The sequence below is a fragment of the Eucyclogobius newberryi genome, unplaced genomic scaffold (assembly GCF_026437365.1).
Source record: "Eucyclogobius newberryi isolate DKJ021-1_F unplaced genomic scaffold, fEucNew1.0.hap1 SCAF_8, whole genome shotgun sequence".
Lineage (NCBI taxonomy): Eukaryota > Metazoa > Chordata > Actinopteri > Gobiiformes > Gobiidae > Eucyclogobius > Eucyclogobius newberryi.
In genome coordinates, this window is record NW_027316500.1 from 15,464,508 (window position 1) to 15,480,299 (window position 15,792).

A 15,792-nucleotide genomic window follows, 5' to 3' on the forward strand; every position below is an offset into this window, starting at 1 on the left:
GGGTCCTTAGACCCATTGGTATAAATAAGCACATAATCTGAATGCCAATACATTGGCCCCCACTGACCCAGTGCTGGTTTGCCAGAGGTGGCCCATGTCTGGGCCAGATGTGGACACTCTGAGCTGACCCAGTTCTGACAAACCAGCACTGAGCCTGTGGGGGACCGTGATTCTTTGCCCCATATGGGCCAGATGTAAGTGCTATGTGGGTAATTGTTTTATCATTTGGTCACATTTACTATACAAATGCCTCAACAACTGCAGAATTACACAACATCTCTTTATTTGACGAGCCAAACATGAAACTACACCAGGACCTGGCCCCGCTTAGGTTTTTAATATAAAACAAATACAGAACTGGTAGTTCAAATACCCCCCCCCAAAACAATGTCGTAGTATCGTAGTATTTCTGAACTTTTGTGGTTCAATCCCACGCCTTTCTTTGTTTGCAATGTTTAGTGGAGATTCCCTGTGGTAAATATTTATCATAGTTTTACACCAGCCAAGTTGCAATTTGTGAAGAAAAATGGACAAATAGAAGTTTAACAATACAGGAAGTAGAGCTGAGTTCTAAAATTAAATCTCATTCAAAGTCATCAAAGTCAAAAATGCAAACAATTTCCATGCAACTGACATTTTTCAGACAGAATAATCAGCTATTATTAGGCAAATCATAGCTATTGCATTGGGTTGCAAAGTAAACATTGTGGAATTACTAATTATTAACTATAATCAAACGTTCTCAATTTGACTGAAACGTGTACTCTGACCTATCACATGCAGTTTGGTCTTACATTTGTACAACATAACAACCATAGCACTCATACAAGCATGTTTGGAGTGCTAAAATATTTCTGTAGTTTGTATTAAAAGTTTTTTTCTTTTGCTTTTATGGAATACGGTAAATATAACAAAGAGAACTATAAAGTAAACAAAGGAAGTTATTTTCTCATCACCCTTTCTGTGCATCCACCATTCCGGTCCGGAGCATTCTGTATCCACTTGGTTATTTTGATCTCGGAGTCCTGAACAGTTGCATTTGAGGTGAGGTGATTGTGCTGCACAGCTGCTGAAGAAAACAGAACCAAAATTAATATATTCTATAGGGCAATGCTTTTTAGACTAGAGCGGCACTAGAGCAGGACCAGAGCACAGAGCTTGGCAATATGATGATAAAAATCGAATCGTGATCTCATTCCTGTGACAATGGGCCATTCGGGCAAAATCAACATATTGTGATTCTTGTTGAGTTCAAGTATTGCTTAAAAAAAAAATCACTGCCAAAGCGGAGAAACATCTATATATTCTTAGCAGTGTTCACACCGCGCCATCCAAAGCGTCCAGTTCACATGCGTCCAGCTTGCGTTTGAGCGTCATCCAGGACGCGCTTTTGTCCAGGACGCGCGTCAGGCGTCTGCCTTAAAATGTAGGGTTAAGGGTTAAAGTAGTTCTGTTGTTTGATTACTTCTCGTCCTTTATGTTTTATTTGATTCTCCTGGAGCGGGTGGAAAGTCTGGTGTCCTGGTGTCCTCCTGCACCTTTGGAGTGAAATCATGAAGCTCCTGTAATATAAACAGAAAATATTAACTCAATATCAACTCCACTGAAAACAGGACAACAACTAATTATTTTGAAATCTTATACATTGCTAAATTAAACACTTTTGTGCTTTTCCCTAACTGTGATTAAGTCTGTGATACAATATTTGAACAATAACTATTAATATATTTTACAGCATCCAATTATAAACTGGTCACATTACTTTTCCCAGGACATAATTTCTGACACTGATGCAAACAGCACTGCAGTCTTTCATTTTTCCACATCATCTGAAGTTTGAGCCTCTAAAAAACATGAAGACATTATTTATTTTGTACTCACTTTTGCAATGTTCCAGCACACACTCAGCACTAGTGCTTGTGAAGATTCTAAAGACAAGAGCAAAAAAAGAACATGTTTCTTGTATTGTAAACATGGTACACTATCAGCATTAAAAACTTAAACTCTATTGGCTGTTCAGACAAATATTAAACTCCACATACCAGTCGCACCAGTCTGTTAGAGGCCACAAAGGTTCTTTGAGCGCCTGTGACACCTCTTCACTCTCCAGCTGTTTCAAACATTTTGCTTCTGGTTTCAAGCAGAAAACAAACAATTTATCAAAGCTCTTCCAAATAAGTGTGTCAAAAGTGTGTCAAATAATAGTAATGGACGTACTAGTAATTTTATGTACATTACCTGCTATAACTTCTGTGCTTTAGGTTCTTCTGCCAGTGCTGCATCCATTCTCAATGTGAGAGAAAAACAACAGAAAAGATGAGGGCACAGTTTAGTTTAATACACAAAGTCCTGCACATTACATGTAATTACGGTGACACAAAGTCAGAAATCATTACCTCAGGAATAGTAGGCAAAGACACAATTGTTTTTTTCTTGGTGAAGGTTCAACTGAAATTTGGAGATTAAGTTTATTACTACACATTTCTACGGTTCATCCGGAACAGAACCTCCCGCCACAAGAACAGTTTCTTTCCTTCTGCTGTTGGACTCATGGACCTTTCCTAACATCTGCCACTGCAACTATAATTTAGCCATCATTTAACCAATCACTCACTGCACTGTTCACTTTCTACACTACATTTGCAAATTCAACTGTACATTTTGTGTATATAGAAAACCTATTTTTATTTTGTTTCTTTCCTATTGCAGATTTAAATTATTTTTGTTTTTTATTTTATATCAGTTGTTTTAACAGTGTTCATTGTTCTATGTTGCACCATATCCGTATCACCAAAGCAAGTTCCTGTTTGTGAATTCTGTTCATTTACAATGACAATAAACCTTTTCTGATTCAGAATCTAACATTATTTATTAGATCAAAATTGTATTTATATAGTACTTTTCTTCTTCTTATAATTATAGAGACTGTAACGAAAACAAGCCTGCTTGGTCTGTCTTTCATTTGAATCAACAGATAAACCTTGATGACATGCTCAATGTATCCAAAGTAATTACTTGCTCTATTGAGAGTAATTTGTGCTGTTTTTTGCAATCCAATATGACCCTTTTCTGTTCCCAGTACACAGATGCGATTGCAAAGGACTTTGACAACAACAACATCACCTTGTCCCCTGTCACTTTCCTTACTCCAGACATGAAAAAGGATCTACAGAGTTTTAAGGCAAAAAGCTTTGATTTTAAAACTCCAGTTCAGAAGGTACGAGGCACATGTTGAACAAGTGACTGCTCATAATGACTGTAAATCTAATTTTATTCACATCTTTTGCTTTTCCCCTCAGATAAATGACATTTCCAACATCGACTTCAACCCCACAATAGCCAAACTCGACCAATTGGCAACAGTAGCAGTGAGTAAACATCAATAACTATACGATTTAGAGATAAAATAAGTCCTGTTTCAGACAGGCTCATCTTGATAAATAATAATAATGTTCTTGAATCTAACCCTGAATTAAATTACAACATTTATAGGATCTTTAGTTATTATTATTTGTATTATTACTCTATTAGCTAGTGGATTCAAAACAAGAACTAAAAAATGAAGCCCAGAGTCTAAGGAACATCCAGACTGACATTGAGACTACTATATTTCCAGAACTGGTGAGATTTTTCATCTTTAACACATTTTTATCTTTGTTGTTTATTGTCTTAATTTTAGTGTTTAATTTCTTCTTTTAGGCAACAGTGAACTCAACCATTGATGAGCTCGAGACGGCTGTGGGAGGAATCAATGTGGGTTTATTAAAGCAGTACTAATAGTAGTACTTTATCTTTCTATTGGATTAAATGTTGGCATTTGTTGCAGGCCATTGTGGGGGAGGTGCTGAGCAGCCTGGACGCAGCACAAGACTTCTTTGACAAAAATGCAGCTGATATCGTGAAGACCGTGAGTACAGGCGCAGCAGGTCACATGAGCGGGACATGAGGGAGAGAGGCCGTGCATGCGCCTCTCTAATGTCCACTCTCACTCATTTAGCCTGCAGGGCTCATTTATAGAACAAGTCATAACATTACCTCTCTCACTCTCAACAATTATCCAACATAAAGGAATAAACAGTAGAAAGCACTATCATTATGCTATTTTAATTCTACAATTATCTCTTCCACACTGCTCTAACTACTGCCACTATTTGAACACATGAGAAAATCAATGTCAATGCCTTTGTTTACAATTACAGAGGTCAAACCTTTCCTGTTCACACAGGACAGGTCTTTGAGAGCCAAAGTTCATACTGATTGGCAAGTATTCAAATCCTTATTTGCAGTAATAACATTCAATTAAATGATTTGAAAATCATACAATGTGATTTCTGGATGAAAATTTCAGACCCCTCCATAATTTCTAAGTTGCAAAATTGCAGGGTGTTCAATTACTTATTTTTCTCACTGTATATTAATTGGAGTTTTTAGTCAAATCTATTTTAAAAAAATAACCCTTTTTACATTATTATTACTGAGCATACTATGCAATGCTTTATGGATGTTTTTAATTGATCTTAATTTGTCTGTATAATGTTTTTGTACTGCTTTGAAATGATAATTATCATATGATTTTTGTATGTTTAATTGTAATGTTAATATTATGCGAGACTGGCACATGATGTCTTTGCTTTATACTGTTAGTGTTGTAAGTTAAGATATTTGATTCCCCCTCCCATCCATGTTTAATAATGTACTGAGCCTTTTTGTGGTGGCACTGTGGTTATAAATAGATTGTGCTGACAAACTAAATAAACCTGAATTGCAGCAGAAAGTAGATAGGTTGAAAAAGAAGCCCAAGACATCAGACTGTATTATTGTTGTTTAATTGCAGCATTCACCATTACAACACATGGGTCTGATGATTCTCATGGAGAACCCTTAAATGAAAAACAATCCCGTCTTTTCCAACACTTTCTCCTTAATAGGGATCCGTGACTTGTTTGGCCATGCAAAGCAAAATATGTAAAGTCATCCAGTTCTTACAATTTTCTGTAAACAAACAGATCTTAAAGGCCATGTTAACGATAAAATTTTAATTATTTAGTTTAAAGCTGGCTACTGCTGTAGTAATTCGGCACTACCCTGAATGAAAAAAGGCACCGGTAGGCAATTCTGCAGCAATGATAACTATTCCACTTGGATTCGATAAATCAATACTATGTTAAAGGTATTCCAATTGATTCAACAGCTTCAGCAATAGAAATTAAAAACAGACAAACAAATAAAAGACATAGTTACAATTATTAAAACATTAACATAAAATGCTACAACAGTAGAGACAATACTGACAGGTTGAGTGCAACTATCATGTAAAAAAGAGGCCTGTATTGGTCACTATGCACCTCGCCCTCTAACATAATTAGCTCTGAAATCTAATTTGAAGTCAAACTGTGAGTCACTTTTCCTGGGCATTGGTCTGGAATGTCCCGCTGCACTGTGAAGGGACGAGGTCTGGAGACAGTGAGGGCAAACGAGACACACAAGCAAAGCTATTCAAGATAGATTAAGTTAGGATACATTAGCTGCATAGTTACTGCTTGAGCTTTTGTAATATGTTCACTTCAAAATACTGAATCAGCTCCGTTACATTACAGTATAAATGGCTTGTTAAAATGTCTACTGTATCTGGACAGACCAATGGCTACAAAAAGTGACACGCAACTGCATTTAGGCGCTGACTAACATAAAAGCCCTGCAGTTAACAGGTTAGAATTGATTTCCCCCAATTGGGTAAAGTGGCTTGTATTGGTAGTCATTGAGGCACTATAACACAAACATGATACATGAGGAATTTATAACACTAAGTTTGTACTATACAGCTCATGCAGACATTAAGGCATTAAATAACAAGGCAAATACACATTTAAAATAGACTTTGGCTATTTACACTGGTAAGATCAGTAGTCGTACTGCATTATTAGTAGTCATACATCATTGGACCATTTCTAAATTAAATAAAGCAATAACGCAGCATTATAATGTCACTTATTTTGCAGTTTTGTCTGACTTTGATGATAGGTATAATTAAGTCAGTTTGGCAGGTAAAGTCATGATTCCAGCTTTGTGGACATTGGTTTGAGAGGATGGTGGCTCGTGTTGTTCTGAGAGACCGGCAGAAGTGATGGCCTGGTCTGACTCTGTGCTGTCGCTTGTGCCCGTCCTGCGGCGCTCCACGGGCTGCCGAGGGGGTGCGGGTGGGGGGTACGACGGTGACTGGAGGATGTCCACATAGCCCTGATTACTTTTTGTCTCTCTCTCCAGCACTTTTCGGAGCAGAGGTTTGAGCAGCCCGATGGTCAGCTGACTGCTCTGAGGGTCAGCAAACGGGGCTGGGGAAGAGGAGGCTGAGGTGGACAGGGGAAAAGATGAAGATGAATTAGCTTTTGAAGGAGGCAGATTTTTTAAAACCATGTTGAGAATATGGGTCACAGTGATGTCTTCGGGGCAAAGTGACCACAGTAGCTCCAGATAAGGATCCAGTTCTCTGTGTTGTGCCACTTCACAAAGTAACGTACTGAAGATTTCCTTGTTAAGTAGTGGACTTTGTTTGCAGAACTTTTCCGCCACTTGAGTGACCCTGTCCCACTGCTGCCTGCCCATAAGAATCCTCAGCGCTTGCAGGATGGCATTGGGTCGCCCGCTCACCAGCAACAACTCCACTTGTAAGTCCTGGTTCTGCTCTCGGTCTGAGCTGCAGCTGGAGACCACAGACAAGGCCCGTTTGTACAGCGGCACGTTTTTGTCGCTGCTCTCGGCTCCTCTCCCGCTAGGAAACCCCCACGATGACGAAGCCAGGCTCAGACCTAGTCCAGTGGCCCCTTGTTGCTTCTGGGACAACTCCAGGAATGAGGGCAACCGGTTGGGTTCAAACTGGTACACTGACATGCAAAGCAGTTCAAACACGGGCAGAACAGCGGGCACACGTGAAGCTTTCACTTTCGCATTAGTGATATGATTGGTGTTCAGGTTGTGCTTCTGCTCCCCGTTCGTGCAGTGCTTGCCAACGGGGGAGCTAGGAGCAGGACTTAACACAGTTTTCCAGATGTCATGAGGAGAGCTGCTGGACAAACCATCGCTGTTGTAGTGAAACTGAAGCGTGGCCTGAACTGACCTCCACGCCTGGCAGGGGAAGAGTTTGAAAATGGAGTTGAGGTAAAGCAGTGAGTCTTTATCGATCTCGGCGGACGACAGCAGCCTGGACACCTCCTTCTCCACTAGATTCTCACACAGCGCCTCCACGTCTTTAACATTAGCCTTCACCAGACGACCTTTGACATCCTCCAGCGCAACCAAAGCCTTCAACTCTGGCTCTAACGAACTCATCAATTTGTCCTGTCCTGCTACAGCATCGCCCCCATTGTGAACGCCGTTTTGCGCCCCACTGTGCCCCCCCCCTGTGCTGAGGTAGGTCCTGAGTATAGTGGCTAAAGAGATTGGTGCCTGAAACTTGCCTCCTTTTTTAAGAGCATCCACAGTGAGCCTAGTGCTGCTTAGGCTCCTCTGCTGATAATATTTACAGGCCTCTTCGAAAACAGCCTCAATCAGGAGCTCCCCAGATTGAAAGTTCTCCACTTTGTTTGATCCGCAAGATTTCAGCTTGGAATGTATATCCTTTGTTTCCGTCTCCTGTTGCACCGTAAAGATTCCCTCCTCCGAGACGAACTGTGGTGTGCATTTCTCGATCTGATTTCTGAATAACAACCCTGCCTTTTTAACCTTTATTTTCCCACGTTCTGTGCCACAGTTTATGTCTATAAGATGAAGCGATTGCTCCGTCAGTAAAGCAAGAGTTTCCTGGTACATGCAGAGGCTAGTGTGGGAACCAAATGTATGCACAAAGTTATTCTCCAGTTTATAAACTTGCCGTAATATGCCATCTTTTTGCAGAAGACACACCCACCCTGAGCCAAGCAGAAGAAGTAATCCTCCACAACCTGAGGATGAGTAGAAACAGATCTCAGGAAGGTCAAGTATTGATAAGAAAGCTAAACAGTCTGTAAGCAATCTTTTAAAGTCAGATTCTTTGGTGGATAAGGTGTCTTCTTTGAGTGGGGCAGTTTTACAAGTGGTGCTAAGCCTCAAAGTGTCATGGGACGGAGACCAGCAGAGGATGACTTTGTTGATAACGGCCAATGGTTTGGTTTTGATGTCAGGCAAGAGATAAGCGTGCTCCCCAGAACTGATAACAGTGAATTTGGGATTGTTGTGCAGTGCAATTCTGACCCCTCTCAAAACAACCCCGCCCTCCTGCAGCTCAAAGTCACGCCTGCAGACACAGTATTTCAGCTTATTCCTGGAGGAGCTCAGGACGGGCGAGCTCTCCGAGGGCGGCCTCTCCTCGCACCACAGAATCGAGTTGACGCACGAACACACGGACACCACTTTGGCCCGTGGGCTGTTGCACAAATCTGACGTCTGCTGCAGATGCCAGCCCGGTATCGCCTCCTGAAATCTCCAAAACTCCGCTTTCCCATTCTCGTAAATCACCGCGACTGTGTCATTGCTGCTTTGCGCCAAGTACAGCACGTCCACGATCGGCACGGTGCGATTTAAACACAACAAATAATCCTGTTTCTGCTTCTGGGACAGGGCGAGCTGCGGTCTTTCGTATTTGTCAAAAGTCACGAGCCCCGCGGTGGGTTTGCGTAAGATGACGTGAATGTGGCGCGCGTCGGGGCTGACTCGGACGTCTGACAGGTCGCTGCCCCTCTGCGTTAAAATGTCAATGAGGTCGCGACCATTGGTGTAATCCAGGAAATGTGATATCTGCTCCAACACAAACCGTGCCATCGCGTGCATGTCTCCGAAGTTATTTGTCACGGAATCCGAGCTGGGACTCCGGCGAGCATCTCCCCCCCCCCCCCCCCCCCCCCGTTATGAAGACGAAGCCCTCCTCCTCATCCTCCTGCTACTGTCCCGAGAGACGAAATGAGTCAAACAACACGTCCCGACAAAGGTAAATCCATTTTGACATGCGACGGCGAACGCGAGCTGTGATTTTTATGCTAGTCTTTGTTTACTTTTTGAGTCTGAAGGCTGGAAAATCTCTCTTGACATTCCAGCGCTATGCTAACACTCGCCTGACATCACGGGATTGTCAATTTCCGGATACCAGAGCTTATTTGCATAAAAGGCGGGGCTTAAGAGCAAAGATCGTAAAGACAAGTCACGATGACAAGATGATCCCAGTCGTTTCAGCTTGTGCAGTGAATTGGTCACGTAAGCGCGCAGTAGCAGAGTTGTTGTTGTTGTTGTTGTTTTATGGCGGTTGGCATCCGAGTGTTGCATTACCGCCAGACTTTATTCTTCAGACGTTTCGTAGTCCTCAGACTCTGTCGTAGTCCGTAAAAGTACTCCTCCCATCGCTTTGGCGTTACAAAGCCCATGAGGTCATGATGTGTTTTTGTGACTAGAATAGTTGTTGTGTCAGAGACCAACCGGCAGTAGCAGAGTGATACATCTACACGAAACTCTTAATCATGAAAACAACACATTTACCCGCCTCACGTCACAGGGAAAAAGAGGACGCCTATTTTAAACTTTTGGTTATTTTTGGAACAACTGTCAATTGCTTAGGGAAGTGGAGCTTGCTTTTTTTGCATTCGTTTTACTCAAGAAAATGTTCATATATACTGAAGGTATTATACACTACTACACACCAGAAGCTATTTTTAAATGTATGTTCTCCTAAATGTAATTATGCTTTTGGTTCCGTGACTTCAGTGGCCACTTTGATTGAAAACAATTGTCATTGAGATGAACCAACTGTACTTTCTTCACTTCTTTATCTTCGTTACGTCCTAGTTTTTGAGACAGACAGCTACAAATTAAGATTAGTCTTGCTTTATGTGATGTCAATAATGAAGTTAGTAGGCTAGTGGATGCGCTTGTGATACCAATAAACATAATCCAATAAGAGTCAAAGTTTTACCGTTTGATTCATGAATATTTCTGCATCAGTTGATGTGTTTTAGTCTCATTATACGGGGACTTAATTGAACTTACTCGATGAAGACAGTGGCCTTGATAATAGGTAAAACGTCATGTTTATTGACTGAAAATAAAATATTGAAAAAGAACTGGCCACAAGGGGGCAGTGTTGTCATTCATTACATGTTAAAAGTAGGACGTAGTTCAATTCACCTGTAACTGTCAAATTCGTACTGAATCCTAATGTCACACCACCATATACGTCACATATATTACATACATCAAGGCCACGGCCTTCATAGAGTAACCAATGAAATATAATGCTCTAAAGGTTGAGCTTATTGAGTCCATAAAATGGAATATCTATGGAACTTATTTTTATCTGGGTTTGGGTCTGGCACAAAATGATTTCTGTTTGGAGAACTGCCCTGTTGTTCTTCATTTGGAAATTGCAGCATGAATACACTTTATCCAATCATGCATCCATTAAAGACTTAATGGAGTGTTATTTAAACTGCAGATGTAAGCTATTGCCTTGGCCTCCAGTGAAGTTGCACATGCAAAAAACAACCATTATTAAAGTGTGTTTAGTCTGCTGTGCCAGTCAGGATGATAAAGTGCTTGTCTCAGACTAAAGAGCGTTGGAGGCAGACTAGATTTCCTTTTTTGAGTTATGGTGGGGTAAACAAATCGAGGTCTTTTGAAAAGAGCTGCATTAAGAATAAAAAATGGGTATCCTGTCAACTCTGCACCGCCTTAGGAGACAATTATTTTAGTGCAAGAACAATTTAGTTACACATGATTGATCTTGCCATGTGAACTTAAGCTTGGCACTTCAATAAAATGTATTCTGTCCAATTAAGGGCTGTTTATAAGCTTGTTCTGAGCTGTGAGAAGAGAGATTGTTGATAGTTTGTCAGATAAAGTGCTGCTGTGTGTCTCGGGTGTGGTCATGTGACATAGTGCATATTTCTGTATTTCACTTCAGAGTTGTGTTTCAAGATTTGAGCTGCAATTCACAAAAGCCTGTGTCAAATCTCTGCTCTGTAAAAATCCTTGTTAAATTTAAAGCACACTTGGCGTTTGGTCGATGCAAAAACATCAACACTGACCTTTCTGGAGAGGTTGTTATTGCTTTGCCTGGAATGTTACACAGTGTGGCATTAAACTCATATATATATATATATATTGCATTTATTTAATCACATGCGTTTTATTGCTGAATGTTACTTTGAAAAACATACATTACTCTCCACAGATCTGACCTGTAACTTGGCCTGGGAGCTTCGCCTGTTCGTCACCATAGAGACGGATCAGTTTAATGCCATACTGCGTAATAATAAAAGCAATAACATCTTCACAGAGACAGATGAACAGGTACACCACCTGTTCATCTGTCTCTGTGAAGATGTTATTGCTTTTACAATTTTAAGTACAATGACAACACAAGTTCTTTCTTGAGCCATTTTTCAATCAAAATTGGATGAAAATTGTCCAGAGTTGATATAAATTCACAGATTTTTAATTTGAAGATGTTTGTCGGATACAGCTTCTATTGTGCTTTTGGTTTGTTCACTTTGAGTCATTCCTTTGGTCAAACACGCACTTGCTGTTTCACATCATTTTTTTGGCATTTGAATTAGATTTTAACTGCTGCTTAAACAAACTTTCTGTGAGTAGAAGAAATACTTCCATGTTTTCCATTATTTTTTAAACATCTGACTCAGAGAAATATTGACTGTCTAATGGATCTCTCATAAATCCACTCATCGCCATGTGCTGAAACAGATTTTTGATCAGTTCTTAGCGGCTCATTTACGAGACAAATGGTCTGTATCCATCTTGTAATGAAATGACTGAAAGTATCAACAACAAGTGTGGTCCGTTATAATTTTTAGCCTGAACATTTTTATATTTGACTTATGGAGAATTAATGGCATATCACCAAAGAAGAATAAACTCTAAATTAATCAAGTGGCTGTTTGTTATCCAGAGGTCACGACAACAACAACAACCCCTCATTGGCCTCATTGGCTAATTGCACATTAGGCCTTTTACCATTGCCAGTCCCTGCACATTAGGCATCTATACACTTATCTCAATGATCCATACCCTGACTCATGACACATCCTGACACATCACGCTATTAATTCGGATTCATGGCCCTTGGCTCGTTGCCGGATGTTTTGTGCTACTCTTTTATCCCAGCATCTCTAATTCTGTCCCTGTTTTCCCCCTCAGAAAAACCCTCAAGTGCAGTACCAAGAGTGGCCACATGCGCGCGCTACTGCACAGAAGAGATGGCTCAACCAGGATGAAAGGTCAAAGTGATTAGGACAGTATCCATGAAGGGCTTTGGTGAGCACAAATAAATCATATTTTCTTCTCAGGATGGTTATAAAAAGCATCTTAATTTCATATTTGTCTGTATGAACTGCCAAAAATTCCACCCACGGACCAAACGGGCTCGTGACTCTTGACTACTTACTTTACCTTTAATTACCTTTATAATTACTTGCAATATTTTTCATAACTTTAGATCAGACCGTAGACTTATCACTACAGCCAAATGGGGATCATCACTGTATGCTTATATTAAATCAGTTATTTTAGGACTTGAGGGACAATAATACATTTAATCTGCCTGCCTTTCATATTTATATATGTACATTTATGTCAGGTGGAGAACCTGGATGTTATCAGAATATATTTAATTTTTTGCCATATTGATTATTGCGTCAGACAATATTAGAGTTAGATTCACCACTTTACAAATACCAATACCCAAATTAGCCCATTTAAGTTGAATTGTGGGGGATGTAATAATATGAAATAAGATTAGATTTTGACATGTCTGAGTGGCAGCTTTAACCAATCACAGTTAAAAACGAGTTCCAGGAAGAAGCAGCTCGCATTAGTACCCCCTAAACTCTAACTTACGCTTAGCTAAAGGTGTTAAATTGTGGAATTTTATCCATTTCGTTGACCTATGAATCATCCACTACAGTTTTTTCTGTGCGCTGGCATTGGAAAGCCTCTGCAACAATCGCCTTTATGTGCCTCTGATATTTTACGGGCTGCCGTGATAGTTGAGACGACAGCATGTTAATGAAAGCATCTGCTGCCCTTGCTCTGTCACAAGTGTCCAACTCTCCTCCTTTTCGGTGCTATTTTTTGATGCTCTTTATAATTGAACAGTGTCTCTTGCCATCACATGAAGATCTAGGCATAAGGCCCACTTCTTTTGCCAGGGATTCTGAAGGAGACAGCTTATTATAAAGTGTTGCCATGAAAGGCCATCACTCAAGTCATTTTGCAAACATGTAAAACGAATGATGATGCACAAGCGGTTTGTAGATTGACATCAGTTTAATAGTGTGTAAAAGAAGGCATTTTGAACATCAATCATAAGAGGCAGTACACAAAAAATTACAACAACTCAATTTCCGCGACGTAGCAGGGTGTTGTCATTCCTGCCACACCGACCTGCTCCGGAATCAGCATCTGGCTCCCGCCTCGACTCAAACGCTTGGCTCAGAGCGTGGCATTAACTTGGCCCGTGTTACAGCCAACTGGCCTGTCCGATGTGCCCTCGGGTTGAGCCAAGGCTTATCTCACAAGATTGGTGTTGACAATGGAAAATGCATCGTGCAGAATTGGGGTGAGCAACATTGCCAATTTTTTTTTTCTCTTGATATTCTTTTTAATTATCTTGATAACAATATGTGTGAAATGTGCCTGTGTGTCATGAGGTTCAAGTATTGCACAAAACATGAATGGATTATACAAGTAACCTTAACCTTTTCCTTGTTGGGGAGATTACGCTAGATGTTTCTATCACTTTTTGAGTTCATTTTAATAGTTTTAAACGTTTGGAAAATGATAGAAGCAAACCGTTTGGGGCTGACAAACTATAGCATTTTATTGTGCTCATTGTGATTCAATCACAATTAATTTTTTATTATCCTTTTATGATATTAAAATATAACTTATACAATACTAAATTCTCCCTTGTTTGAAAGAAAATGGAAAAAAGTTATAATCAGGTCTTTCAAATCTTATAAACAGTACAGTATTTAAGATAATTCAATGCCACATAGCATTTGGTATATGTTTCATTGGCAACTTAAAGTAGCTGTAAGATGCTTGTCTTTCTTCACTAATTGCTCATTGTTCCATTCTGTTTCATTAAAATGTCCTACAGTGACCTGCCATTTACAAGCCTGGAAACCAAACCTCCACAAGTGACTCACATCTAAAACTGTCAACTCATAATGATTTCCCTTTGTTTGAAAAAAAGTATTTTTAAAATGTTTAAATGCTGGGACCGAGAGACTGAACATTCAAATTACGATCAACCATAAGTCTACAATACATAAGTCTAAAATGTTTCAATAGTTCGTCTCTAGATGAATCGATATTCCATAGCTGGGGACCTCTCTCTCTCCCAGGGCTGTTGTTTGGTCTCTTCTCATGCGTCTGACCTGGTGCTGTGAATGGAGCGAGGATGTATGGCTGCTCTTGCACATTACCGTCTCATTGAGCCATTGTGTTTTCTGTGGCAGCATCTCTGAGGAAATGGTTTGACACGGCTGGCCTTTCCTTGATAAATGAGGTCCCAGGATAGGCGGCCAACATTACACCGCACATTCATTACCAGCTAACCACAGGCGGTATGGGCCACCAAACTGTTAAATCACTTCTAGACAATTAAAGTGGGAATTTACCAAAATGTGACCATAAACTATGCATTTTGGCAGCTCAGGCTTGTTGTGATGTATTTTTGTACAATTTAATTTTATGAAAATGTTGTAAGTTTTAGTTTCTCCTGGAACAAAACACATTGTAAAGGTTACTAAGCTGTGAGTTTAAGGAACTGTGTGCAATATAGTGGGGGTTGCAAAAACCCCTACCCCCTAAGAAGGCGCTTGACCACATTTTGAACCATGAGGGAACAATATTTAGTTTGAGCTTATTATATAAGTGTGTGTATAAAGATAAAATAAAGATGAATTAAATTGACAAATGACACTGCAGTCCTAGATGTACCAGTAGAAGGAAGCACATCTATTTAAAAGTGTGTTTTTTAATATATGTATGCGTATATATAGGCATATAAATAGATATACATTGGGCTTTCGTGTGTGTGTGCGTTATGTGTGCGTGCGTGTGGGGGTGTGCGTGTGTGTGTAAAGGGGTAGGTCGGTTATGCATAGAAATGTATGTAAGGAAATTGAGGAGACCCCAGGAAGAATTGCAACTGGTAGGGCAGGAGCTAATGGGGATCTTAAAAAACTAAACTAAACTAAACTCTTAGCAGTGCTCACTTCAGGGATAGTCACAGGCAGTTGCTTTTATATGGTTTTCTTCCAATAAGGCTTTCAATTGGACAAATAAACATTGTAAATGCTGTAAGTGGTTCCACTTGGGCATCCTGAAAGAAGGTACGCATCACTATATAAGATCCCAATTTCTTAAAATATTTGCATTCACCATTTTCACACCTCCTTTTTATTTTTATTTCTATTCTAAAAGGTACCAACCATTAATATTACGATTAGGCTCCATAATAATATTGTATACTTTTAAAATTGATGTCGAATTAAGTTTCACTTTGAACAATGTCCTTATTTAATTTATTGATGTGATTGTGCGAGTGTGAAATCCTGGGAAAACATGCAATAGGCAGCAACTGTTGGTACACGTCCTAATTGGAAGGAGTCAGTGCACACAGGAGCAGAGTCTTTGGTGGCGGCTTTCACAATGGATATAATGATTTCCTGTGGGCAGAGGAGTCCGGCCTGATCAGGTATTAGGGTCAGTGGAGAGAGAGAGGTGATGAGATGGTTTAAGAAAGTG

At 40.0% G+C, this 15,792-nt stretch overlaps 1 protein-coding gene and 2 long non-coding RNA genes across 3 annotated transcripts; 2 read left to right on the forward strand and 1 right to left on the reverse strand.

Annotated features, from left to right (window-relative positions):
• The first annotated feature begins 2,896 nt into the window (after positions 1 to 2,896).
• On the forward strand, positions 2,897 to 3,368 carry LOC140350790 (uncharacterized). Its single transcript, XR_011925330.1, has 3 exons — positions 2,897 to 3,007; positions 3,080 to 3,217; positions 3,300 to 3,368. It is a non-coding gene; the product is annotated as an uncharacterized lncRNA (long non-coding RNA).
• A 169-nt stretch (positions 3,369 to 3,537) lies between these two features.
• LOC140350779 (uncharacterized) lies at positions 3,538 to 3,978 on the forward strand. Its single transcript, XR_011925325.1, has 3 exons — positions 3,538 to 3,621; positions 3,700 to 3,753; positions 3,827 to 3,978. It is a non-coding gene; the product is annotated as an uncharacterized lncRNA (long non-coding RNA).
• Positions 3,979 to 4,809: 831 nt separating this feature from the next.
• On the reverse strand, positions 4,810 to 9,104 carry hps6 (HPS6 biogenesis of lysosomal organelles complex 2 subunit 3). The gene has a single exon (XM_072436543.1). The coding sequence runs from the start codon at positions 8,800 to 8,802 to the stop codon at positions 6,028 to 6,030; it is 2,775 nt and encodes a 924-aa protein (XP_072292644.1). The 5' UTR covers positions 8,803 to 9,104; the 3' UTR covers positions 4,810 to 6,027.
• Between the last annotated feature and the right edge of the window lie 6,688 nt (positions 9,105 to 15,792).

Bases quoted from the DNA above. Each gene is read 5' to 3' on its own strand.
- hps6 (XM_072436543.1), bottom strand. From the start codon at position 8,802: ATGCACGCGATGGCACGGTTTGTGTTGGAGCAGATATCACATTTCCTG.